The 27676-nt window shown below is 39.4% G+C and overlaps 3 protein-coding genes across 4 annotated transcripts; all 3 read left to right on the forward strand.

Annotated features, from left to right (window-relative positions):
- The first annotated feature begins 2971 nt into the window (after positions 1-2971).
- On the forward strand, positions 2972-7941 carry LOC120057514 (protein Wnt-11-like). The gene is made up of 5 exons (XM_039006112.1): positions 2972-2997; positions 6471-6706; positions 6827-7104; positions 7316-7608; positions 7767-7941. The coding sequence occupies exons 1-5, from the start codon at positions 2972-2974 to the stop codon at positions 7939-7941; spliced, it is 1008 nt and encodes a 335-aa protein (XP_038862040.1).
- Positions 7942-11054: 3113 nt separating this feature from the next.
- Positions 11055-17511, forward strand: LOC120057180 (immunoglobulin-binding protein 1-like). 2 transcript variants are annotated; one of them, XM_039005657.1, is made up of 6 exons: positions 11055-11290; positions 11728-12030; positions 12277-12472; positions 12570-12646; positions 15505-15614; positions 15764-17511. In XM_039005657.1, the coding sequence occupies exons 1-6, from the start codon at positions 11079-11081 to the stop codon at positions 15910-15912; spliced, it is 1047 nt and encodes a 348-aa protein (XP_038861585.1). In that variant the 5' UTR covers positions 11055-11078; the 3' UTR covers positions 15913-17511. The 2 variants fall into 2 exon arrangements, with proteins under 2 accessions (XP_038861585.1, XP_038861586.1); XM_039005658.1 differs by having other exon boundaries at positions 11173-11379.
- A 6855-nt stretch (positions 17512-24366) lies between these two features.
- On the forward strand, positions 24367-25553 carry LOC120056572 (gap junction beta-1 protein-like). The gene is made up of 2 exons (XM_039004759.1): positions 24367-24394; positions 24817-25553. Exons 1-2 carry the CDS (start codon positions 24367-24369, stop codon positions 25551-25553), a joined length of 765 nt encoding a protein of 254 aa, XP_038860687.1.
- Positions 25554-27676: the final 2123 nt, after the last annotated feature.

Here is a 27676-nt window from a genome sequence, read left to right on the forward strand (position 1 = left end):
GTTTATATGTGAGTGAACACATTAGTCTTTAAGGAAGCATTTAAGGGCACAGATTATCTGTCAACATGCAGTTTCTGGATGTTTATGCAACTGCTCTGCACTGTCCATGTATTGTAAATACTACAGGGTTTGGTCAATCACCATGCAGTCAACCTTCTGGAAAACTGGTGACAAAAGCAGAATCATGTCCAGTTGTTTTTAATTAGTTTGATAACCGTTATGGAAGGAAAGATAGATAAGACCATTACCAAGGGAAGTTCAAATGTATTTCTTTCCAGTTATTATGGAAATTCTACATCATCCATAATGTCTGCAATAAGAGTTGGTATCAAACATTACAACTTTCAGTTTAGAAACGTGCCAAAAAGGGCAGTGAGTGTACCATGTTCTTGTAGTATTACTTTAGTTGTGTAGCAATCAGAATTAGTTTGGTTCAATTCAGTGCTTAGAATGGTTCATTCTCCAATTCATGCTTTGTGATTAAATTCAATGCCTGAGTCAAGTTGAGTCAAGATAGAATTGTCCCAAACTCTGGTAGCTATAGTCCTTTTAATTCAAACACTGTTTAGTTGAAGTGTTTCAATACATTGTGGTATGTATTTTGATATGAATTATTTGGATTGTTTGTAGGTAAATAGGGTATAATTGTTTCCCTGCTTTGTTGACTAATATGTACATTTGTATACTCTGTTGTGATTGTAAATATGTATATAAAATAGAATTCTGTTTTTGTAAATTGTATTGATTTATATTATTATTATTATTTTAATTCACAGTTGTTATATAACATAGTATTTTGTAACAACACTTATGGCAGTTGTTAAAAGAAAGAAGTGAAAAGAAGATCCTACTGTATTGATCTACTGGGGTATATATTGACATACTAAGGTATATATTGCTTCTTTAAAATACAGCAAATATACTCTATGCAGCTTCCAGCAAGTTACTTTGAGCAGGTTTGATGCAGGCTAGATGTTGTTTCCTTTCCACCCATGGGGGCCATGGACATACTTAGTGTGACTGTGGAAGCGTAACCTCAATCAACCAGCGTTAAACAACACACTCCTTTTCACCTCATTTATGACTTTATTTACTTAACAAAAGGCACATCTCAATAGGTGGTCCAGGTATCCTCATGACCTGGCGCTATTGCTCTATTGTTCCTGCAAGCAAGGGGGGAAGCCGATGAAATCAGAGTGCAAGTCCTTGAACGGCCAACTCCTTGAACGGCCAACTCCTTGAACGGCCAACTCCTTGAATGGCCAACTCCTTGAATGGCCACCTCTTTGAAGTTGGCAGTTGTGTCTAAAAACACTTTTTTACCCTCAAGAGTGTGTACATGAATGTATATAAACTTGGGATTTTGTTTTTCAACAGGAAAAGTTCAAAAATAGCTGGAGTCCATCTTTAACATGTGTTTTTTGTCATCTGATAAAGATGATACAATCACTCTCTGATTGAGACAGTAGATGTGGATTCTATGGCACTGGAAAGTGCATCCTTCTGTTTCACCACTACCAGAAATTCTAAACTGTATCGTCTTTCCACAGAGTTAGACTGGGCTGGGGCCTCCCTAGATCAAGGACAGTGAAGGAACTGTTCACATCGTTAAATTAGGCATCAAAGGAAGAAGAATGCGTTGAAGTACAGCGTAATGCCAGCCTGTCTAATGACAACCATGGAGCCATTACTGGAGCCACATTTTGTTGATGTACAGTGCCCCCTTTTGGTAAGAAATCAAATTCAGAAAAGTTTAGAAACAGAGAGGACTCATTATTTAAGTGTAATAAATAAACACACTTGTGGCATAGGAGCATGTATTTGAGTACCATCTCTAAAATAGGAATATTTGGTAAAAATGCAATAATGATTGAAACTCACTATTAACTTTGGAACCCTGATTTGATATGGGAAGAACCAAAATATACGAATCGACATTTTTGTCAGGTCATTTTGAAAGAAATTAAAATCAATGCCTATTTGCTCTTATCAGTTGTAAATATGCCCTTTTAGCAAAGACTTCAAACGTCTGCCTCTCCAACACGCAATACACACTATCTGTAATTTTGTGTGTGTAAGCTATACTCTCATTCCTTTGGTGGATTCCAGGAATAAGCATTCTAAGAAGAATGAATAGAGGAACAGGAAGGGCAAGCCTTTGCATGCCAGTTCACACCTCAAAATTCACCTTTCATAAACATGAATGATTTCTCACCTCTCAAGACTCCTAACACCCAATCCAAAGCTGGGGATCCAACAAAAGGAAGGTTTTGCTTTGGGGTAAAATAGTTCTCACCGGGGTCTCACAGCAGAAAGAGGCGGAGGGGAGGGGCTGTTCCGGGGGCAGAGGAGGGGCAAAGAAACAACCCTTCAATTCAGAATTACATATGGTAGGTGAGAGCAAGACATGACAACCTGCACTCAGGGGTAGACGTAACATAGTAAATGTACAGTGGCTTGCGAAAGTATTCACCCCCCAAAAAGTTATTATTTTGTAGAGCAACCTTTTGCAGCAATTACAGCTGCAAGTCTCTTGGGGTATGTCTCTATAAGCTTGGCACATCTAGCCACTGGGATTTTTGCCCATTCTTCAAGGCAAAACTGCTCCAGCTCCTTCAAGTTGGATGGGTTCCGCTGATGAACAGCCATCTTTAAGACATAACACAGATTCTCAATTGGATTGAGGTCTAGGCTTTGACTAGGCCATTCCAAGACATTTAAATGTTTCCCCTTAAACCACTCGAGTGTTGCTTTAGCGGTATGCTTAGGGCCATTGTCCTGCTGGAAGGTGAACCTCCGTCCCAGTCTCAAATCTCTGGAAGACTGAAACAGGTTTCAGTTTCCCTGTATTTAGCGCCATCCATCATTCCTTCAATTCTGACCAGTTTCCCAGTCCCTGCCGATGAAAACATCCCCACAGCATGATGCTGCCACCACCATGCTTCACTGTGAGGATGGTGTTCTCCGGGTAATGAGAGGTGTTGGCTTTGTTGAGAGGTGTGAGCTTCCTAGATGTTCACATAATAAACCTACCCATCCACCCCAACCAACCACCCTACTTTCATTTTTGCATTAAGTAACCTTCTGTCTTATGTAACCGCACAAAACGTGACATATACTAATTTGAGTGTCCCAGATGTACGTTTACTATGTTACATCTACTCTATGAGACCAGGCTGGACAAAAGTAGCTCACATGCCCCACTGGAGAGAAAATTTGTTTTGTTTTGACAGTGAATATTTTGTTTCTATAATGAGACTTGGAGTTATTAATCAACCAAGTGTAATATGAGATGCTACATGGGAACAAGCAATCAGCCAAATAATAATCGTACAACTTTAAGCATAAAGAAAAGCATTGAACTGATAAAACAAAAACAGAGGACATGCTGAAGCTACATTATGAGCCTCAAAGATGGACGTGATTTGTTTCTGATAGACTGAGCTTGATGAGACAGACAACCCTTAGCACACAGTGGCAGAAATGTGCTGCTGTTCAGGGTCCTTGCTGGTGTTAGAAAATCCGTAATCTCACCACAGGGTTACAGAGCATTTCTTGTTTTGGCTGAAAACAGAAATGATGGTTCTGCCAAAAAGTGCTAGGATAGGCTACTGAGGAAGAAATGGTATACAGTATATCAAAGTACAAATATGAACATATTACATGCACAATACTGAATCGCCATCCTTTGCTGATTATTTGTGAATAGATTAATACAAATGTAGAAGCAATGATAGTGAAATTAGGAGGGGCAATACCACTGGACCCCTAGTTCCTTTAAAAGAAACTTAACAAACATTACCTCTACATGTTCCCATTGACAGTATTCTGGCAAAGCCTTACCATAAGACTACATATAAGAGAAAGGTCAGCCTATCTCACGGAGGGAATATAATAGGGGGTAGATAAACACAATTTTGAATGATCTTCTCACTTGAAACCCTCGTTCAACCATTAATCCTCTGCTCATACCACATGCAGATAATCAACCGTTTATACTCTCTTATTTGACCATGCTAGTGAAATAAATCCCTGTTTATCATTCCCTGTTTTCTTTGTTGATAAGGATTAGTGGGTAGCCTTTATTATAAGTATTTTTTATTTTTTTATTTAACCTTTATTTAACTAGGCAAGTCAGTTAAGAGCAAATTCTTATTAACCATGACGGCCTAGGAACAGTGGGTTATGCCTTGTTCAGGGGAAGAACGACAGATTTTTAGCTTGTCAGCTCAGGGAGGCTATAGTGTGATTCTATCAGGGAGACTAATGTGTATAGCACACATAAACACACACTTGAAAACGGATAGCATCGAAGTATCAGACTGTGAGAATGGTTAAATTCTTCTGTCCTGTATTGGTTGTAAGAATAATTTAGTTCCTCGATAATGGCCCATGTTTAATTGGATTAGTTGAGCTAATTGTTTAGCGCGTCAAGCCGTCAATCGTTGCCGTTCAGTCGTTAATATATACAAACCAAGGGTGGATCAATCGTTTTGTTTGTCCATTAATCTAACGTAGATCAAACATAACTGGTTTCGAGACCTTTACATACCTACATCTAATCTACCTGTTTAATTTATTGAGGAACATTTAGGTCAATGCATAGCATAGGACATGCAAAAAGAAGGCTCGTCGGGGATTTGAACTCGGGACCTCACGCACCCTACACGATAATCATACCCCTAGACTACCGAGATATTAAAAGTTGTAAAAAAGCAAACCTGTAGTCCAATTTAAAATCATAGTTAGAACGTTGTAATGTCACTATGACGCGCGCGTAATCTGGACATCAATCACGGATCTGCGCAATTTCAGCGATTTAGGGAAGTCTAATTATCAAGGCTATTCTCATAGTTTATGGGCTGTTTACAAAATAGGCTTTCAGATATCATATAAACACAGAGATTCAACATAAATGTTATATTATTGTAAAATTGTTGAGAATATTTTACTGGCAAAGGTTATGTTGTCAGATAGTCACACAGATTAGATTAGAATGTTGCAGATGTGTTTTCAAAGGAAATCTTCAAAAGACTTTAGGCCAGGGCTAGTTAATAGAAGTGTTGCATATTAATGAATGGCTTTATCCCGCTTTAGCCTACATGTCTAACACTTTGTATTGCTGCCGTTTAATCAATCATGATTAATGGCACATAGGCTAACCAGTATTATAACAACAACAACATAAATGTAGGGGCCATCTTTTGAAATGCATAGGATATATATAAAGGATAACTGCTAATAGGCATATGTTACAGTTCCATCCCCGTGAATTCACAAAATTAGAATTTGATCCGTGTAGCTGTGTTCATTCCATGGTTCATTCACAAATCGCCAATTTAATGGGGCGTGGCTATCGTCGCGGCGACATAAGAAGACTCCCTGGAGCTGAGGTCACGCCACCAGTGGCTTGTATCTTATAGTAGGGCCATACCTCCAGACTCATAGGCTAAATAAAACGATACTATCACTGGATAATCACATCGGACTACTAAAGGAGTCGTTTGGAGCTTATTTTTTGTACATTTTAGGCAGAGGATTCACACATTTGTTTACAATGAAATTCCACATGGATTTATTTCTATTGACATTTATTGTGAACGCGAACTGCTCTGCTGCTATATATTGGCTGTAAGTATTCCATTCGTGTGTAGCTATAGGTCAAATCAAATCAAAGTGTATTGGTCGTGTAGACAGATTTGCAGGTGTTATAGCAGGTGCAAATAAATGTGCAGTAGAATGTCTAGAAAAGACAATACAAATACACAAATGGCCTAACAAAAAAACGAAAGAAATCAAGAAATGTCAGAACGAGTCCAATTACAATCCAAAGTAGATATATTAGAGTGAGCAGTGTCAGAATCAATAATAGGACTATAGCCTAAATATAAATACGTGGTGTGTATAGACAGTATATCATTTGGAAAATAAAATGATATGTACAGTAGTAGGTATATTATGATGAGAATACAGAATATAGTGAGTAAACAACAGTATATAAACAGTATATGAAGTGGCCAGTGTTCAATGTCGGGCTATCTATTCAGAGCAGAGGCCTATGCTACTATGCTACCTTGTCTACATACTGTTTTACCCACTTCTTATGTATATACTGTATTTTAGTCAAGGCTCATCCTATTTAACTACTGCAGTACACACCATTTCTATTCATATACTGTCCATAATGTCCATAATGTCCAATGCTCGTTCTAATGTTTCTATATTTCTTAATTATTTTATTTGGGGGGGATTTGTGTGTATTGTGTTGTATTTTTAGTTATTACTGCACTGTTGGAGCTAGAAACATACGCATTTCGCTACACCAGCAATAACATCTGCAAAATATGTGTAGCCTACGCTACCAATAAAATTGTATTTGATTTATTGAAAAAAAAATCATGACTTGTATTTGTTCATTTGAAACATCTATATGCCATATCAAATAGCTGATGAGTTTTGTATCTTTTCAGTGGACTTACTGTAAATGGGAGTTCTTTAGGCTGGAATCAAACTAATCATTGCAAGCTGCTAGACGCGTTGGCCCATGAGCAATTGCAACTTTGTCGGCGAAATCTTGAGTTGATGCACAGTATTGTCCACGCCGCCAAGATGACCAAAAATACATGTCAGAACACCTTCGGTGACATGCGGTGGAACTGTTCCTCTGTTGAAAAAGCCCCTCGTTTTACACCAGATTTAGCAAAGGGTAAGCTAAAGAAACTTTGGAAATGTAGGCCTATCTTGAAAATGTTATAATATATTGTGGCCAATTAAATTATGTGATTTGGGATTTTCTGTGACTTGCATTAATTTAACTGTATTGCAGGCACCAGGGAGTCTGCGTTTGTGTTCTCACTAGCTTCTGCCGTAGTGAGTCATTCCATCGCCAGAGCCTGCTCTTCTGGAGAGCTCCCCAGCTGCTCGTGCGCCCCAGCCCCTGCTGAACAGGCCGGGCCCGACTTCAAATGGGGAGGATGTGGCGATAACCTGCGCTATGGTCTCCAAATGGGATCTGCCTTTTCTGATGCACCGATGAGAAACAGCAGATCTGGCTCTCAGCCGTTCAGACTGATGAACTTGCACAATAATGCAGTTGGAAGACAGGTAATGGTTGAATTTTATTTTCACGATGACATGAACAGTTGCATACACGTGCATAATTACGCACAAGTTATTGTGCCTTTGTTTTTCATGGAACTCCTGTTTGGCTAACGGGTTAAAAAACAACAACATGATAAACAACATATTCTATTCTATAATTAATATTTGCAGAACGTGGCAACACATTTTAATATTATTTTTGCTCTACTTTCAGGCACTTATTGATGCCCAGGAGACCAATTGCAAATGCCATGGGGTGTCTGGGTCCTGCTCTGTCAAAACATGTTGGAAGGGCCTCCATGATATTAATCACATTGCCATGGATCTCAAATCCAAGTACCTGTCTGCCACCAAGGTGATCCATCGTCATCTTGGGACGAGGAAGCAGTTGGTCCCCAGAGAGTTGGATTTTCGACCAGTGAGAGAGAGTGATTTGGTCTACCTGGTCAGCTCTTCGGATTACTGCACACACAATGAGAAACATGGCTCACTCGGCACACAGAACAGGTATGATTTTGTTTCTCTCAATGTAACAGTGGAAATTGTCTTTTTTACTGTACCTTTGACACTTCGAAGGTCGAACTTAAGGTGATCCTCTCCCCCATTCATATTTTTGAGTTATATAGTGAGTTTTATTGATTGGAACATCATTTTTTTGTCTCCAGGCAGTGCAATAAGACATCCAATGACAGTGGGAGTTGCAATATAATGTGCTGTGGTCGCGGCTACAATGCCTTCACTGAGAGGATTGTGGAGAGATGCCAGTGCAAGTACCACTGGTGCTGCTATGTCACCTGCAAGAGGTGTGAAAGGACAGTGGAGAGATATGTATGCAAATAAACTTTGCATAGAGACAATTGAGTGAACATGAAGCACTATTTTAACCACCATATCTTGTCAAGCTGTGCTGGCCCAGGTCACCTGACCTGACTCCCCGTGTAGTAGTACGTAGTCTGCAGGCTACAGTACAATAAAAAACAAGAGGAACAACTCACATACAATACCAAAGATAAGCAGATGGATCTGGACTCCTCTGTTACCTGTTTTAAAGAGACTGGAGGAGGGCACTACTGTGAAAAATATTGTGTTACTTGAAGAGAAAATGTGATTGATTGGGAGCTGTTAGCTATTCATGCTTTATTAGTAATATGTTCCTCAATAGAAGATTAGTTGAATTGATGACATAGGAGGTACCCTAAATGCAAACCGTCCAGTCAGCTTTAAGTTGTTCAACTGACACTGAAAAGCTTTTAATAATTTACATCTTACTCATTAACTAAATTGCCAATGAGAGGCAGAATAGCTGATTGATCTAATTTGAATGTCCATTTTAGTCAAAAGGGGCTAATGCCATATACTCCTCAGTTTAGGTACATTCTGATCATAGGCATACAGAATACATTTTAGCTGTATTTTTTGTTTTTATTAATACATTAGGCATGTTGATGTACATAAGTGCAATTTTATATTTATTTCTATTAAAAAACTACACAAAAAATGTTACATGTGTCTTGTTAAGTTTTAACCATCTGTGTATGAGACTGCCAATGGCAGGTGTTGCTAAACTTGTAGGCCTAATTTGCCTTTGGCAAACCAAATAGTAATAGTAGTATTTATGCAGCAGAGGCTGTAGTAACATGACACAATAGCAAATCCACACTTTCATTCTTTCTACAGAATATCAGGCTCAAGCTGTTTTTATACCATCCACAGTGGCTAAAAGGTCGATAGTGGTACTTCAATCTCAGGGAAAGATTTAAGGCAAGTGCCTCAGCTGCCTCATCATTATTTATTTTCTTTTAAAGATACTATTATAAACAAGAAGATTACATATATACTGTCAAACTAAATTATATGGAATTTGTCAGTGGTCAAAGGTTATCTTTCTGTGTTGGAGTATTTCATATATGATTGATGGTTGCAGCACATAGGTCCTATTTTGGTGGAAATGTGTGGACAAGTATTTACAATAGGGCTGTTGTTAGTCTTTCACATGTTTTGAAACCCTCCCACGCAGCCATGGAGACTATTTACAAAATAAACAGGTGTTTAAATTCTTGCTGCCTCCAAAATAAACTCATGTTTTCTTTTAGCCTGCCGTGTTGAGGAGCTAATTACAGAAAGAAAAAACTAAACAGTGTGCAATCTTTGATTAAAATTGAATAGAATTGTATAGACTGCAGTACGGTGGAAAGGGTAGACTTACTACCTAATTAGCTCTGCCTACACTATGGGGAGGGGGATGCATTGAGAGGGACATGTTGCACATTTGCTGCAATGAACTTCACTAGGCACTATTCCATTATACTGTTTCAAATTACTTACTAGTTTTTCATATACTGGTTAAAAAAATCACAGTTCATCTTCATGGGACTTCCAGAGGACCACTGTCCCAGAGCAAAACATAGGCCATGGGAACCAGTAGATTAATTGCACTTGTAGAGCCTTGTTTATGCTGAGCCTCTTATTTCCTCCCAGATGACAGAAATGGAAAAAACGTTTTGATGTTTGTTTGAAAAGTGGGGAATATCAAATCAAATGTTATTTGTCACATGCCTCGAATACAACAGGTGTAGGTAGACCTTACCGTGAAATGCTTACTTATAAGCCCTTAACCAACAATGTAGTTCAAGAAATAGAGTTTAAGAAAATATTTACTAAATAAACTAATGTAAAAAATTTAATAAAAAGTAGCACAATAAAATAACAATAACGAGGCTATATACAGGGGATACCGGTACCGAGTCAATGTGCGGGGGTGCAGGGTAGTCGAGGTAATTTGTACATATAGGTAGGGTAAAGTGACTATGCATACAATAGATAATAAATAGCGAGTAGCAGCAGTGTAAAAACAGAGGGGTGGGGTCAAAGTAAATTGTCTGGGTCGCCATTTGATTAATTGTTCAGCAGTCTTATGGCTTGGGGGTAGAAGCTGTTAAGGAGCCTTTTGGACCTAGACTTGGGGCTCCGGTACCGCTTGCCGTGCAGTAATGAAGAGACAGCCTATAGGGAGGTCAGAGACCTGGCAGTGTGGTGCCAGGACCACAACCTCTCCCTCAACGTAAGCAAGACAAAGGAGCTGATCGTGGACTACAGGAAAAGGAGGGCCGAACACACCCCCATTCACATCGATGGGGCTGTAGTGGAGCAGGTTGAGAGTTTCTAGTTCCTTGGTGTTCTGACTTGGTGGTGCACATGTAGCCTATAGCTTGCTTTAGAGAAATGTCATTATCAAATATTGTAAGAGCTTTCATTGTCTAATTATATGCCACCTTTATTTATCCTAAAGTTCTGACTTGGTGTACAGGGAGAATACTGTAAGAATTGCCCATGTTCTGAATTCTGTCTCTGTACATTTTAAAAAGTGCTGAAGAAATAGTTATATTGACTAGTCTGTCTTAGCTCGCTCATTAATGTCTTCATCGAAATTATGGATTGCCTCTTATCCGCTCATCATTCCCTTATGCCATAGTTTGTACATGTCAATCGTCAGTAGGAACAACATTTGTTCAAGCAAGTCAGTTATGTTTTTTTTAAAGGCAGTAAATGAGGCTGAATTAACTTTTTCGCTGCCAGACAATTAAGGCTCCGCTTATAGCCAGGCGTAGCGGTGGTAAGGATTCACTCCATTGTCCTGAAAAGAAAACTCTGCTGTTGGAACAGCTTAATTTAGGCTCTAACAGTATGTGGGCACCGTTTGTCACCATTATAGTGCAATTCATGTATTGTGTAATGTTGTGTTATGTAGTGGCTTTGCTACATGCTAAAATCGCCACTGCACGTGTGGCCTTAGAAATACGGACCAAAAATGAATCATGTCCATTAGAGGACACGCATGCATTGCTGGGTCTCAGAAGGACATTTGTCAAAACAGCCATTGAAAACACAGTAAACTTCTCTACGCTGATAAATAAAGTGAGCGTAGAATAAATACGGAAGCCGATAGTAGTCATTACATCGAAAACGTTGGGGGGGAAATGGCAGCCGTAGAAAGCACTAACATGTCATTAATGCAGTCAGAAGAACCGCTTAAACTATCTGATTTATTAGATCGAGGATGGAAACTATATGAGGAGGTGGACACCACAAACGATCCCATCGCAGCCACCCATATCCAGGTCAAAATCAAGCGTGGGATAACGCAACTTGAAGTGGCAACGCGAATGGTGGCCCAACTCGACTTGTTCAGGTGACGTTACTAACGTCGTTAACGCTACCCAGCAGCTACCAAACTACACAGACTGCTTCTCTAGCAATGGCGACTAGCCAGATTCACAGGTATCAAATTGTGAGGACAGCTAGATAACAAACAGATTCCACTGTAAAGTTGTTTGACCGTTTAGCTAGCTAGCTACTTTACTAGGCTGTCGTAAACAAGCTAACAACCTAGCTCCAGTAGCAAGCTAACCTAAGCTAAGGTAAGGCCATGCAATGAAGGTGATGCTGCATGTCCAGTGCGTTCAAATGTGTGTATCAGGAAAGTGTCCGTACTCATTCTGGAATCTAATTTTAAGGTGGAACGTCAGTTGAAGGCTCAACAGTTTGCAATGTTTCTCCACATCATAAGCTAGTTCTAATGTATAGTTATGATCATCAAGGTTAATCTTGTTTATGTTTGTTTTTCAGCCGAAATGAGGATTTGGAGGAGGTAGCAACCACAGATCTGAAGTATCTTATGTTGCCTGCCTTCCTGGGGGCTCTAACTATGAAGCAAGTGAACCTGGCAAAACGACTAGATCACGTTCAGATAGCTAGATGTTACTTTTTGGACTTCTTGAAAAGATGTAAGGAGTATAACTTATCAAAGTTTGAACTACCCAAAATCATTGAAAACTCTGCTGACATACCAGAAGAAGAATCTGCAAATGGGCCCCCCAAACCTCCAGACCTAATTGCGATGGCAACAGTTAGAGCGGCAAAGATAGAAAGGTATATTAAACATCTGCATTTCAATTACAATTTTAACAATTAGAACAATCATTGTTTTGATTGAGCACTGCACAAGTCAAATTTAGGCCAACCTACCTATGCTTGAAGGTCTAGTACCTGTCACGCACCTCTTAAAATATGTTATGTCCCTCACCTATTTAACAAATTAAAGATCTGTCTTATTCATTTCATAATGGCAATTAATCTGCACCCAAATTGTTCTAACTTATTTATTATACTCTGCAGATACAAACAGAGGAAGGACACAGAGGCCAAGCTATCAGAGATCAAGGCAGCAGTGGACAGTGGGCAGGCAGACGACGAGATAGTCCGAAACTTTTACCTCCTCAATGTGAGGAAATGGATTGCTGTATCCCTGGAGGAGATAGAGAGCATTGACCAGGAAATTGAGATTTTGACCAGGATGGATGTTCTAAAACAGGTACCTGGATTTGAAGATGTAACTAATGCCATTCATTCACCAATGTCTCATTGAAAGAGTGTGTTTTTCTTATGCGCTGTATCTTTTCCATGTGCAGAGTTCAGCAGAGCCATTACACTCTAAAAGGCCTCCCATGAAACCCTTCATTCTCACCAAAGATGCTGTTCAGGCCCGGTAGGCAACTGCTCAAATGTATCATTTATTTTCTCCTTCTGACAATTGCCGTTTTCCTGCTCACAAAATAAGTACTCTGTCCAACCTCCCTTGTCAACAGTACATAGCTACTTGCTTAAAATATCACATGAAGTAAATAGTTGATTAATGTGTAATTAAAGGGATATCTCGTTTTTTAACACGTTAGACCTAATTTTATGTGTGTACATACATGCATACAATACCAGTCAAAAGTTTGGACACCTACTCATTCAAGGGTTTTTCTTTATTTGTACTGTTTTCTACATTGTAGAATAAAAGTGAAGACATCAAAACTATGAAATAACACATATGGAATCATGTAATAACAAAAAATCCATATCTCAGACTGGCTATTTAATGAAGCTGCCAGTTAAGGACTTGTGAGGCGTTTGTTTCTCAAACTAGACAATTTAATGTACTTGTCCTCTTGCTCAGTTATGCACCGGGGTCTCCTACTCTTTCTATTCTGGTTAGAGACAGTTTGCGCTGTTCTGTGAAGGGAGTAGTACACAGCGTTGTACGAGATCTTCAGTTTCTTGGCAATTTCTCACATGGAATAGCCTTCCTTTCTCAGTACAAGAATAGACTGACGAGTTTCAGAAAAAAGTGCTTTATTTCTGGCCATTTTGAACCTGTAATCGAATCCACAAACGCTGATGCTCCAGATACTCAACTAGTCTAAAGAACGCCAGTTTTATTGCTGCTTTAAACAGCATGACAGTTTTCAGATGTGCTAACATAATTGCAAAAGGGTTTTCTAATGATTAATTATCCCTTTAAAATGATAAACTTGGATTAGCTAACACAACGTGCCATTGGAACATAGGAGTGATGGTTTCTGATAATGGGCCTCTGTACGCCTATGTAGATATTCCATACTACAGCCGTTTCCAGCTACAATAGTCATTTACAACATTAACAATGTCTACATTGTATTTCGGCTCAATTTGATGTTATTTTAATGGACAAAAAATGTGCTTTTCTATCAAAAACAATCATTTCTAAGTGACCCCAAACTTTTGAACGGTTATGTGTGTATGTGTGTGTGTGTGTGTGTGTGTGTGTGTGTGTGTGTGTGTGTGTGTGTGTGTGTGTGTGTGTGTGTGTGTGTGTGTGTGTGTGTGTGTGTGTGTGTGTGTGTGTGTGTGTGTGTGTGTGTGTGTGTGTGTGTGTATATATATACATACATACATATAAACTCAGCAAAAAAGAAACGTCCTCTCACTGTCAACTCCGTTTATTTTCAGCAAACTTAACATGTGTAAATATTTGTATGAACATAAAAAGATTCAACAACTGAGATATAAACTGAACAAGTTCCACAGACATGTGACTAACAGAAATGGAATAATGTGTCCCTGAACAAAGGGGGGGGTCAAAATCAAAAGTAACAGTCAGTATCTGGTGTAGCCACCAGATGCATTAAGTACTGCAGTGCATCTCCTCCTCATTTACTGCACCAGATTTGCCAGTTCTTGTTGTAAGATGTTACCCCACTCTTCCACCAAGGCACCTGCAAGTTCCCAGACATTTCTGGGGGGAAGATGTCAATGGGATTGAGATCCGGGCTTTCGCTGGCCATGGCAGAACACTGACATTCCTGTCTTGCTGGAAATCACGCTCAGAACGAGCAGTATGGCTGGTGGCATTTTCATGCTGGAGGGTCATGTCAGGATGAGCCTGCAGGAAGGGTACCACATGAGGGAGGAGGATGTCTTCCCTGTAACGCACAGCGTTGAGATTGCCTGCAATGACAACAAGCTCAGTCCGATGATGCTGTGACACACCGCCCCAGACCATGACGGACCCTCCACCTCCAAATTGATCTCGCTTCGGAGTATAGGCCTCGGTGTAATGCTCATTCCTTCGACGATAAACGCAAATTCAACAATCACCCCGGTGAGACAAAACTGCGACTCGTCAGTGAAGCGCACTTTTTGCCAGTCCTGTCTGGTCCAGCGACGGTGGGATTGTGCCCATAGGCGACGTTGTTGCCGGTGATGTCTGGTGAGGACCTGCCTTACAACAGGCCTACAAGTCCTCAGTCCAGCCTCTCTCAGCCTATTGCAGACAGTCTGAGCACTGATGGAGGGATTATGCGTTCCTGGTGTAACTCGAGCAGTTATTGTTGCCATCCTATACCTGTCCCGCAGGTGTGATGTTCGGATATACCGATCCTGTGCAGGTGTTACACGTGGTCTGCCACTGCGAGGACGATCAGCTGTCCATCCTGTCTCCCTGTAGCGCTGTCTTAGGCGTCCCACAGTACGGGCATTGCAATTTATTTCCCTGGCCACATCTGCATGCCTCCTTGCAGCATGCCTAAGGCACGTTCACGCAGATGAGCAGGGACCCTGGGCATCTCTCTTTTGGTGTTTTTCAGAGTCGGTAGAAAGGCCTCTTTAGTGTCCTAAATTTTCATAACTGTGACCTTAATTGCCTACCGTCTGTAAGCTGTTAGTGTCTTAACGACCGTTCCACACGTGCATGTTCATTAATTGTTTATGGTTTATTAAACAAGCATGGGAAACGGTGTTTAAACCCTTTACTTTGAAGATCTGTGAAGTTATTTGGATTTTTACTAATTATCTTTGAAAGACAAGGTCCTGAAAAGGGATGTTTCTTTTTTTTCTCTGTGTGTGTGTGTGTGTGTGTGTCTGACCACTGCCACTATATGGCTCATGCACGCAACTAAACCAGCCAAAGAAATCTCAGGAATGGATCTTTAACCAAAACAACTGTCTGGATGATGCTTCAACTTTAAAAATAAGTGGAAAATTAGGTCTAACATGCTAAAAAACAAAATATCCCTTTTAATGTGTAATTTTTCATCTCAGAGTATTTGGGGCAGGCTATCCCAGCCTACCTACTATGTCAGTGGATGACTGGTATGAACAGCACAGGAAGAAAAATGCCTTGCCAGACCAGGGGATCCCACGCAGCGCTGGTAGGGTTAACAGAGATGTTTATAATAGTGTTCTATTTACAGTTAACTGTACATCCAATTGTTTTCAGGAAAACTCAAATAAATGTTCATCAACCATGTTTTATATCCACCCTGTCTCATTCACCAAATACAATTTGTCTCCCTTTCAGAGGACTTTGATGCAGAAGAGCGAGAACAAGAAGAGAAAGAGAAGCGGGTTGAAAATGACGATGAGGAGGCCTTGCAGAAAGCTAGAGACTGGGACAACTGGAAGGATACGCATCGGAGAGGCTATGGGAACCGTAAAAACATGGGCTAACAACCATCAAACAAAGCAACAGTGCCATGCCTGGTCTGCAGTGTTCATCTACTCTCTGTCCCTCTGTAATAAATAAAAACGTTGCTGGTGTGTAGAGAAACATGGTCTTGAAGAAAAGGGAGGTTTATACAATCCCAGACAGAAATGGGTTAAGTGTCTGTTTATGGTCTCTTTTTATTCTGATGCTGCAAATCACGGCTTTAATTGTGGCCGTATCAGAGGAAAATGATTTATTGGCAGCCATTAATATTATCTGCAGGTTCCATACTAATATACAACCAAGTATTTCCACCAAGGCGTAGTCTGTCGAGATGGTGCAGTGCTATGCTTGAGAAGATTAGTAAAGTGAATTTGATGATCAATTGATTAACAGCTGTTCCCAAGCCGAGTCATATTTCCTGAGAGTATCCAACGGTACTTAAAGAGACTTTGTGAAAAACTCTACAGAGGTGGTGGTAACAATCTACAGTTCCAAAAAACTGCTATTGTATATTGTCATCCACACTTAATGTGTTTAGTGATGGAAAAGGTAGCTTGTGTGCTTATACAGTCTCCTAAAATGTGGCTCTATACTCCAGCATTTTGGTTTTGAGAATAATTGTTTTCTAATCAGGTGACAGTACAGAATGTCACCTTTTGTTTTGAGGGTGTTTTCATAGCTGTTTAGAAATTAATTTGAAGTCCTAAGTTTTTTTGACAGATTCACTTAGCGTATTCAAAAGTTGGGTATTTGGACCCATTTTTACATTTACATTTTAGTCATTTAGCAGACACACCTATCCGGAGCGACTTAGTGCATTCAACCACGTATCTCAGACAAAGTAAGTACATTTTTGTCAAAGTGTTATTGTGCAGTTTGTTTTGGTTGTGCTGTGGCTTATGTTTTGCCCAATAATAACTGAATGGGGACTGGTTTAATTTTCTTTCTAGGTGTACAGATAATGTTTCTGAACATTTCTAGATTAATCCTGATAATGCCATGATTAAGAAAAATCATGAATAATAAGTGAGGTGCTGATCAGAGGCTACAACAAAATATGCAAACCTCTCACCATTACCAGTAATGGGAGGTTAGCATTTTTTGGGGGTGGGGTATGATCTTTGTAACCTCACTCATCATTATTCATGATTCATTCATGATTATCCATAATCATGGTATCCACATGAATGTCGAAGTATTCAGAAAGATCTATTCTTACAATAAAAATAAAAGTGACTCCAAAATGGCACAAGTCGATCCCGGTCCCTGAATTCACCATTCTGTTCCTATTGGGCAAAACCGCAAATGCATCCAAGTTTGTAGTAGCTTGATGTAGCCATTGTGTGTGAGGAATATGGGACCAAATACTAAACTTTTGACTACTTTAATACACTATAAGTGAATTTGTCCAAATAGTTATGACTTTTTCAAATGGGGGACTAGATATATTAATTTATTTAATTTTTTAATTGTACAACAGACCCTCGCTGCTGGCATTCTGTATTGTCGCCTAATATTATTTGAGTGTTTTGTACTTTTCTCATTGTTTCTTAAAGAAGTTGCTAGTGTATAAAAAAAAATATGGATACAGTCCAGAATAAATATGATAAGCTGCTATGGCCAAGCAAATTGTTATTGGCACACTGATATTCACACGCACAAAATGTGCATGAATCAAAAGCATATATGTTGAACATGACTAATATTGCTCCCATGTAACTTGATATGTGTCTTTTGGTGAAAGCATCAATTGTGATCTCAAAATGTATTTCTGTTTCGAAGCCAATTAAATCAATATATTGGACATGCTCGCTAAAAGACAGCTGTGCTAAAGTGAAATCATACCCAGTACACCACCTCAATTCTGGGCCACCTAGTTCTAGCTTCATGTCTCTTGATGTACAGTGATATTTAACCTCAGTCAGTAGCCCGATTTATACCTTGTTCTAACATGCATCCTTTGTCCTGATCTTGTCCACATTCTGATTGTGCCCACATTTCCAGACAGGTGTAGATTATTAAAAGATGCATTATGGTCTGATTGTGATCAGATCTTCCTGACCACCTTCGGAGGTAGACGGGCACACGTTATGTCTGGATATCTTACAAGTGTAGACTCACTCTCTCTCCTGCACCACCTGTCTCTACCTCTGAATGCTCGACTATGAAAAGCCAACTGATGTTTACTCCTGAGGTGCTGACCTGTTGCACCCTCTGTGATTATTATTTGACCCTGCTGGTCATCTATGAAAGTTTGAAAAACGATTTGACCTTAACGGCCATGTACTCCTGTAATCTCCACCTGGCACAGCCAGAAGAGGACTGGCTACCCCTCAGAGCCTGGCACCTCTCTAGGTTTCTTCCTAGGTTCCTGCATTTCTAGATAGTTTTTCCACTGTTCTTCTATCTGTATTGCTGTCTCTGTGGTTTTAGGCTGGGTTTTTGTATAAGCACAACTGTAAAAAGGGCTTTATAAATACATTTGATTGATTGATTGATTGATTGATTGATTGATTGATTGATTGATTGATTGATAGATGGAACTGGACAGTGAAACCATTTATTAAATCAATATTTGAAAGGTGGCACCATAGACTTATGGATCAATATGTGTCTTAAAATAAATAAATATTATTTTGAAAGAATATCTGTCAAATAATTTGCGTATAGGGAGGGGCCAGGAAATGTGGGCACAATGTGGAAACAGTTGACAGAGACACATTTGAATGCCATGTGTAGACATATTTGACAAAATGTGGGCACAATCAGAATGTGGACAAGAGCAGGAAAAAGTGAAATAAAATTAAATCAAGCTTTATTTATATAGCACATTTCAGACATTACTGCAACGCAATTCACTTCACAGGAAAAAAACAAATAAAAAACAAAGACAATAAAAACTGAAATATTTACTGCACAACAAACATAAGAGGATAAAAAACAAATGAATAACAATAAAAACTGAGAGACTAAAATGCACCCTAAGGAAAAGCAATGCTAAAAAGGTGTTTCAGTCTCCTCTAACCGAAGCTAATTGTGTGGATTTTCTTCTATTAATAATGTAAAATTAACAGCCATACAGAAAGACTCATGTGAAGGTGAAATTACAGAGGAACTTCTTGATGCAATTAAAGCCTTTAAGTCCAGGAAAACTCCAGGGCTGGACGGCATACCAGTTGAGGTATACCAAATCTTTTTTGATATACTCAGAGGACCGTTATTAGCATGTTTTAACCACTCCTATGTAAATGGTAGAATATCAGACACTCAACAAGAAGGTCTGATTTTATTATTACTGAAACAGGATACAAGTGGGAAATATGAAGATCCAGTCCATTTAGAAATTTGAGGCAAAATGGTGTGATGCAAAAATTCTAGCAAAATGAATAGCGCATAGAATTAAAAAGGTATTGTTGGATATTATTCATTCTAATCAGACAGGTTTTTTATATGGATGATACATTGGAGATAATATAAGGCAAGCACTGGAAACAATAGAACACTATGAAAAATCTGGGAAACCAGGCCTGCTATTCATAGCTGACTTTTAAAAGGTTTTTGATAAAGTACGACTGGAGTTTATATATAAATGCCTGGAACATTTACATTTTGGAGAACCTCTTATAAAATGGGTTAAAATAATGTATAGTAACCCTAGGTGTAAAATAGTAAATAATGGCTACTTCTCAGAAAGTTTTGAACTGTCAAGAGAAGTTAAACAAGGTTGTCCACTATCGGCATATCTATTTATTATGGCCATTGAAATGTTATCTGTTAAAACTAGATCCAACAATAATATCAAGGGATTAAAAATACAGGGCTTAAAAACAAAGGTGTCATTGTACGCTGATGATTCATGTTTTCTTTTAAATCCACAACTTGGATCCCTCCACAGCCTCATAAAGGATCTAGATAATTTTTACCCCCAAATTATGAAAAGTACTATATTATGTATCGGATCACAAAAAAATACAACTTTTACTTTACCATGTAGTTTACCAATAGAATGGTCTGATGGTGATGTGTATATACTCGGTATACATATCACAAAATAAATAAATAAATAATAAATAAATAATCTCACTCTAATAAATTTAGATAAGATCTTGCTACCATGGAAATGTAAATACCTTTCTATTTGTGGAAAAATCTCCCTGATTACCTCTTTAGTCATATCCCAGTTTACCTATTTGCTTATCATCTTCACTACACCTAGTGAACAGTTAGAAAAAAATATTCAATTTTATTTGGAATGGCAAACCAGACAAAATTAAACGAGCCAATTTATATAATGAATATGAATTCGTAGGGCAGAAATGATTAAATATTAAAGCATTAGACCTCTCACTAACGGCTTTAGTCATACAAAAGTTATACTTAAATCCGAACTGATTCTCTAGCAAATTAGTAAGAATGTCTCACCCTATGTTCAAGAAAGGCCTTTTTCCCTTTATTCAGATTACAACCTCTCACTTTCAGTTATTTGAAAAGGAAATCATCTCCCAAATATTGCTATTTTTAAAACAAGACATAGAAAGTTGGTTGCAATATCTATTTAATCCACCAGAAAAGACAGAACAAGATAACAAATATTGTGTTGAAAAATTATACGAATTGAAAAATTGTTTATAAAAGGTATAATCTTCCTAATGATATCATAAATACGACTGGTGGATGGATTTATGTCATACATGCAGCTAACTGAAACATATGGAAATATCTGCTCTACCCAAAATTACAACCAACTAACTACAGCATTACCGCAAAAGTGGAAGGGGGGAAAAGCAAGGCCCTGCATTGAAGACCATAATTAGTTAAAGAAAATTGTGATAAATAAAATATAGGTTAAGAACTTTTTTGAAGAGCAATGTTTGAAAGGTATGGCAAATAGAACCGGATGGACATCATAAATATATGGGAGAAGTTGAAGGTAGAGGAAGGATAAGAGTTAAAAACAAACAAAATTAAAATATTGTCCATAAAATGTATATAGTATGTATAAGCTGGAAATACAGGGCTAAGCGTTGTTGTTCACTAGTTTGCACCAATATAAAAAGAAAATATGTATGTATATGTATTTATATGTATGTATGTGTATATGTATATATTTATATGTGTATGTATGTATGTGTATGTATGAATATGTGCACTACCGTTCAAAAGTTTGGGGTCACTTAAAAATGTCCTTGTTTTTGAAAGAAAATCCCCCAAAAATTGTCCATTAAAATAACATCAAATTGATCAGAAGTACAGTGTAGACGTTGTTAATGTTGTAAATAATAATTGTAGCTGGAAACGGCAGATTTTTTATGGAATATCTACATAGGCTTACAGAGGCCCATTATCAGCAACCATCACTCCTGTGTTCCAATGGCACGTTGTGTTAGCTAATCCAAGTTCATCATTTTAAAAGGCTAATTGATCATTAGAAAACCCTTTTGCAATTATGTTAGCACAGCTAAAAACTGTTGTTCTGATTAAAGAAGCAATTAACTGGCCTTCTTCAGACTAGTTAAGTATCTGGAGCATCAGCATTTGTGGGTTAGATTACAGGCTCAAAATGGAGAGAAACAAAGACCTTTCTTCTGAAACTCGTCAGTCTATTCTTGTTCAGAGAAATGAAGGCTATTCCATGCGAGAAATTGCCAAGAAACTGAAGATCTCGTACAACGCAATGTACTACTCCCTTCACAGAACAGGGCAAACTGTCTCTAACCAGAATAGAAAGAAGAGTGGGAGGCCCCGGTGCACAACTGAGTAAGAGGACAAGTACATTAGAGTGTCTGGTTTGAGAAACAGACACCTCACAAGTCCTCAACTGGCAGCTTCATAAATAGTACCCACAAAACAGCTGTCTCAATGTCAACAGTGAAGAGGAGGCTCCGGGATATTGGCCTTCTAGGGAGAGTTCCTCTGTCCATTGTCTGTGTTCTTTTTCCGTTCTTAAGCTTTTTCTTTGCAACTCTTCAGCGGCAGGCATAAACAAGGCTAGTGTGTCATACTTGGACCTAGCTCCCTCTAGATGTGGATCTGTCTGAGGCTTCTTTAAGACTATTTAAGAGTATTCCTCTGAACCTTTTGACAGCAGGTGGGTATACAAGGAAAGGTTAGAATGTCTTTGGAAATATCACACACACTGTGACGCACACAGCAAGCATTTATTTCTCAACCGTTATCTATAAGATTTACTCCCTCTGCATGTGGTTAGACTTTCTTTGTTTGGATTTTGTACTTTTTACTCCGTATTGCGTCAAAAGGAGCCTCCACTTCCCTTGCAGCACAGTTCACAATAGATAGGACAGGCTTCTTTGTGTCCACACAGATTCTTTCCTTTGCTGAGGGTAGGCGAATTCTAAACGGGCTTGTTGGATCCAATAAAAGCAGCTATTGTATGTAAATTATTCACACAAGAGCATATGACTGACTGTGCAGGGCAGTGGCTAGTGTGAGAGAAATCATTAGCAATGCAAACTCATGGTGTTTTGTCTCACATAGTCACTAATGGAAAAAACTATTTCTATACTAATGGCAACTCAATTATTTCTTGGTGTGTTTGTGCACTACTTCTACTGAAGGTAATGTTATGCATTTAATAATTTGTTACAACTGTGAAATCTAAATTAAGTGTACAAAAAACATTTTTATTTTCCTTTTGTTGTCATGATTTACATGTTGGTGAATAGGTTTCTAAAATTCTAAAACTATCCTTAAAAAGCTGTATTTGATGTATTAACATGATTTAAAAACACCATTTGGGTTCTATTTAATTTTTCATAACCAGTAACAGCCACACAATAGATTGCTTGTAAAATAGACTACATGACAAAAAGTATGTGGACACCTGCTCGTTGAACATCTCGTTCCAAAATCATGGGCACTAATATGGAGTTGGCCCTCCCTTTGCTGCTATAACAGCCTCCACTCTTCTGGGAAGGCTTTCCACTAGATGTTGGAACATTACTGTGGGAACATGCTCCCATTTAGCCACAAGAGCATTAGTGAGGTCGGGCACTGATGTTGGGCGATGTGGCCTGGCTCGCAGTCGGCATTCCAATTCATCCCAACGGTTGCCACAAAGTTGGAAGCACAGAATAATCTAGAATGTCATTGTATGCTGTAGCATTAAGATTTCCCTTCACTGGAACTAAGGGGCCTAGCCCGAACCATGAAAAACAGCCCCAGACCATTATTCCTCCTCCACCAAACTTTACAGTTGGCACTATGCATTTGGGCAAGTAGCGTTCTCCTGGCATCCACCAAACCCAGATTTGTCCATCGGACTGCCAGATGGTGAAGCGTTATTCATCACTCCAGAGAACATGTTTCCACTGCTCCAGAGTCCAATGGCGGGGAGCTTTACACCACTCCAGCCGACGCTTGGCATTGCGCATGGTGATCTTAGGCTTGTGTGCGGCTGCTCGGCCATGGAAACCCATTTCATGAAGCTCCCGACGAACAGTTATTGTGCTGACATTGCTTCCAGAGACAGTTTGGAACTTGGGAATGAGTGTTGCACTCGAGGACAGACAATTTTTACGCGTTACATGCTTCAGCACTCAGCAGTTCCGTTCTGTGAGCTTGTGTGTCCTACCACTTAACAGCTGAGCCGTTGTTGCTCCTAGACTTTTACACTATACAATAACAACAGTTGACCGGGGCAGCTCTAGCAGGGCAGGAATTTGACAAACTGACTTGTTAGAAAGGTGACAATCCTGTGACGGAGCCATGTTGAAAGTCACTGAGCTCTTCAGTGAGGCCATTCTACTGCCAATGTTTATCTATGTAGATTGCATGGCTATGTGCTCAATTTTATACAGCTGTCAGCAACGGGTGTGGCTGAAATAGCCGAATCCACTAATTTGAAGGGGTGTCCACATACTTTTGTATATATAGTGTATCTAAGAAAATCAGGGGTGCACACTGTAAGAAAATAAAACATGCACATCTTGAATAATAGCTTTAAGTAAAGGTTTTATTTTGGAAATCATATTTAATACTCTAAGATGTACAATATTTCAATAGGGAATTATTTGAAATATTGATGTTTTCTCATTTATATATTGATTTGAATGAGTTAAAGTGAAATAGACCTGAACCCTGTTATTTGTAGGGACAATTTGCATTGACATATCATAGTTTTTGTTATCGCACTTCAAATATTATAGAACATTTAATGAAAGTCACCACTACGACCCCAGTCTGTGGTCAGTCTGGCTGTGGGAAGACAACAGATATACCATGCAGGTTGGTGCCAGTGTCAACATGGCACAATGGTCACATGGGGGCAGTTACACCCTTGCCAGTGACTTTGGGAAAAAAGATCACATGATGTGTTGTGCCAGACCAAAGACTTGCGCTCTTAAGCCACACACCAAAGTCAGGGCTGGTAGAGAGGCTTGGTTTTCCACTGGACGCACATCAATGTCCATGCTACACCGGCGGGTCAACGTTGTCCTCCACCCTGGGTGCCGCCTATGCCTCTTACACCTCCTGTTGAGCTTGGTAACCTCTCCATCTCTCCAAGTCTCTTCTTCTGGCATGGCAGGAATGACTGGAATGGAATTAAATAGATCTGAAATTTAGCAAGCTGGAGAGAGCTCAGTTGCTGTTGGATTTGAAGAATATGGAATTAGTCTTGGGGGATTCTGCTTTTAAAGAATGGGATGGCTTTATTGAGATTTCCCAATATCTCAGTCGCTGACCAGTGCTGGTCGGACAGTGTTGTTGACTGGTGAATCGGGTTATGTGAGATCTGTGTTTTTAGTAACAATCCGTGCAATTAGTATTTGTATAAAGAAATCTTGTGGAAATAATTAACGTATGTAAGGCACATTTTTTTATGCAAAATTATCAACAAATGATCAACATTGTTGACCTATTAGCTTCTACAATGAAATCATTTTAATGCTATCCTTGTTTTTCAGACCTGGAATCGAAAATGAACTGGGCGTCATTTTATGCCGTCATCAGCGGTGTAAACAGACACTCCACGGGCATCGGTCGCATCTGGCTCTCTGTCCTCTTCATCTTCCGTATCCTGGTCCTGGTGGTTGCAGCAGAGAGTGTGTGGGGCGACGAGAAGTCTGGCTTTACTTGTAATACCCAGCAGCCCGGCTGCAACAGCGTCTGTTATGACCACTTCTTCCCCATCTCACACATCCGTCTGTGGGCCCTGCAGCTCATCTTGGTGTCCACCCCGGCCCTGCTGGTGGCCATGCATGTTGCCCATCGCCGACACATCGACAAGAAGCTCTATAAACTGTCTGGCCGGGCCAGCCCCAAGGACCTGGAGCAGATCAAGACCCAGAAGATGAAGATCACAGGTGCCCTCTGGTGGACATATATCATCAGCCTGTTCTTCCGCATCATCTTCGAAGTGACCTTCATGTATCTCTTCTACATGATCTACCCCGGCTACAAGATGATCAGGCTAGTCAAGTGTGACTCGTACCCCTGCCCCAACACGGTGGACTGCTTTGTGTCCAGGCCCACAGAGAAGACTGTCTTCACTGTGTTCATGCTGGCTGTGTCAGGGATCTGTATCCTGCTCAACATCGCAGAGGTGGTCTTCCTGGCAGGGAAGGCTTGCGGTAGGCACTTAAGCAATGCTGGAGACTCATCCATGGGGGCATGGATCACCCAAAAGCTCTGCTCTTACTAGAACAAACTAAACGGACCAGGGCAGTATAACTCTAATTGGTTACATAACATGCTCAAAGCTCAAGGTAAGGGCCTTAACAACACTCATTAATCTGCTTACTGCACCATGATGAGGTGTCGACACTTTTTCTATACTTGTTGAAATGACACTTCAAATGGATGTGGTTAAAATGACAATATCAATTTGGATATAGACACAAGCTCGACAGAAGAGGAGACTGAAGAAAAGTACGGTAAACTGATTTATTAACGTGCCCTTAACTTGCAACGCCTCAAATTCAGCTGAATTCAATATACCGTCTTCGGTATGCTCTGCAAGATTCAAGCAACTAAACTATCTCATCATCTATTCTATATTATGATTTAAACATGTTTTTCAATCCCTGACAGCCAATTTAATCACTGATAATGCGGCGTGCTTAGGACAGCTTGGGCATGGGTTCAATTGTCCATTGTAAATATTAACCCAAGAAAACTGTCCAAGTGGTTAATTTAACCAACATCTGGTGGTTGTAGTGGAGTATTACTAATAACAATGAGGCCATTCCAAAGCACCACTAATAACTACCTCACTTTCATAGTGAAATATCAAGTGGGCGCTTCAAGACAGCTGAATGGTGGTTTGAATGCTATGAATGAGACTGATTATGCAAGTGTATAGAGTAATATAGAATGGATAATGAATGAGAAAATGTGCTTAACTTTCAACGTTTAAGTTACGATGGAAGAACCGAATGATCAGAGAACATGTTTAAATGTCTATCTCATTGTTTTTCTTACCAGTATATACAGCATTGCTGTATAAGGATAATAGATGTTTAGAATTTGTGGTACTGTAAAGTTTTTACTTCATAATATATATAGCATTTTAGTCCCTGTTTTGTTCTATACCATGCCTTCTTATATTGAATGTCTTGCACTGGTTTTTATTGCTGTACCTAATAAAATTTGAAATTCCTAATAAAACACTTGATTTTAATTATGTACAATAGCCACATGGAAATATTATAATGAGCTGGTAGTAAACACAACTATATGCATATATGCTTGTGAGTGTATTCTGAATGCTTTATGTACAGATAACTGCCAAAATATAGGAAACACCAACATAAATTGTCTTAATAGGGCGTTGGGCCACCAGGATCCACCAGAACAGCTTCAATGCGCCTTGGTAAAGTTGCCATAGATTCTACAAGTGTCTGGAATTCTATTGGAGGGATAAGGCACCATTCTTTCACAAGAAATTCCATCATTTGGTGTTTAGTTGATGGTGGTGGAAAACGTCATCTCAGGCGCCGCTCCAGAATCTTCCATAAGTGTTCAATAGGGTTGAGATCTGGTGACACACACACACACACACACACACACACACACACACACACACACACACACACACACACACACACACACACACACACACACACACACACACACACACACACACACACACACACACACACACACACATACACACACACACACACACACACACACACCCCCTTTAAACCCCCAATGCTCCTTTGAGACCTCTCTTTCAGTCACAGAGATCTCTTCTTCTAGGATTGGTAGCCAAAACAATGGGCAACTGGGCATTTTTATACATGACCCTAAGCATGATGGGATGTTAATTGCGTAAATAAACTCAGGAACCACACATGTGGAAGCACCTGCTTTCAATATACTTTGTATCCCTCATTTACTCAAGTGTTTCCTTTATTTTGTATGTGGTCTTGCATTACAAGGTGATGTTACCTTTATGTAATACTTCAGAAAGCCACAGGAGAGCAGCATTAACATATACAACTAAGCCAAAACATTAGGTACTAATGGTTTATAGATTCTCTGCTGTTATGGTCATCAATTGACAGTGCCATTGAGTAAGAATTGAAGGGGAAAAAGTTTAATTCATAGATTTATTATTTAAACACAATCAAATAATGAAGTCTCGGGAAGCTTTCTAAAAGACAGAGGTAGGTTGGAGTTCTCGTGAGCTGTCAGACCGCCTGTGAGGAAATGTCTGAGGCAGCCTCAGTGATTAAAGACTCAGACAGGCTGGGTAGAGTGCATGGTCCCAGGTTATCAATAGCATAGCCTTGTGAGGGGTCAGCCTCTGAGCCTAAGAAA

The sequence above is a fragment of the Salvelinus namaycush genome, chromosome 12 (genome assembly GCF_016432855.1).
Source record: "Salvelinus namaycush isolate Seneca chromosome 12, SaNama_1.0, whole genome shotgun sequence".
NCBI lineage: Eukaryota > Metazoa > Chordata > Actinopteri > Salmoniformes > Salmonidae > Salvelinus > Salvelinus namaycush.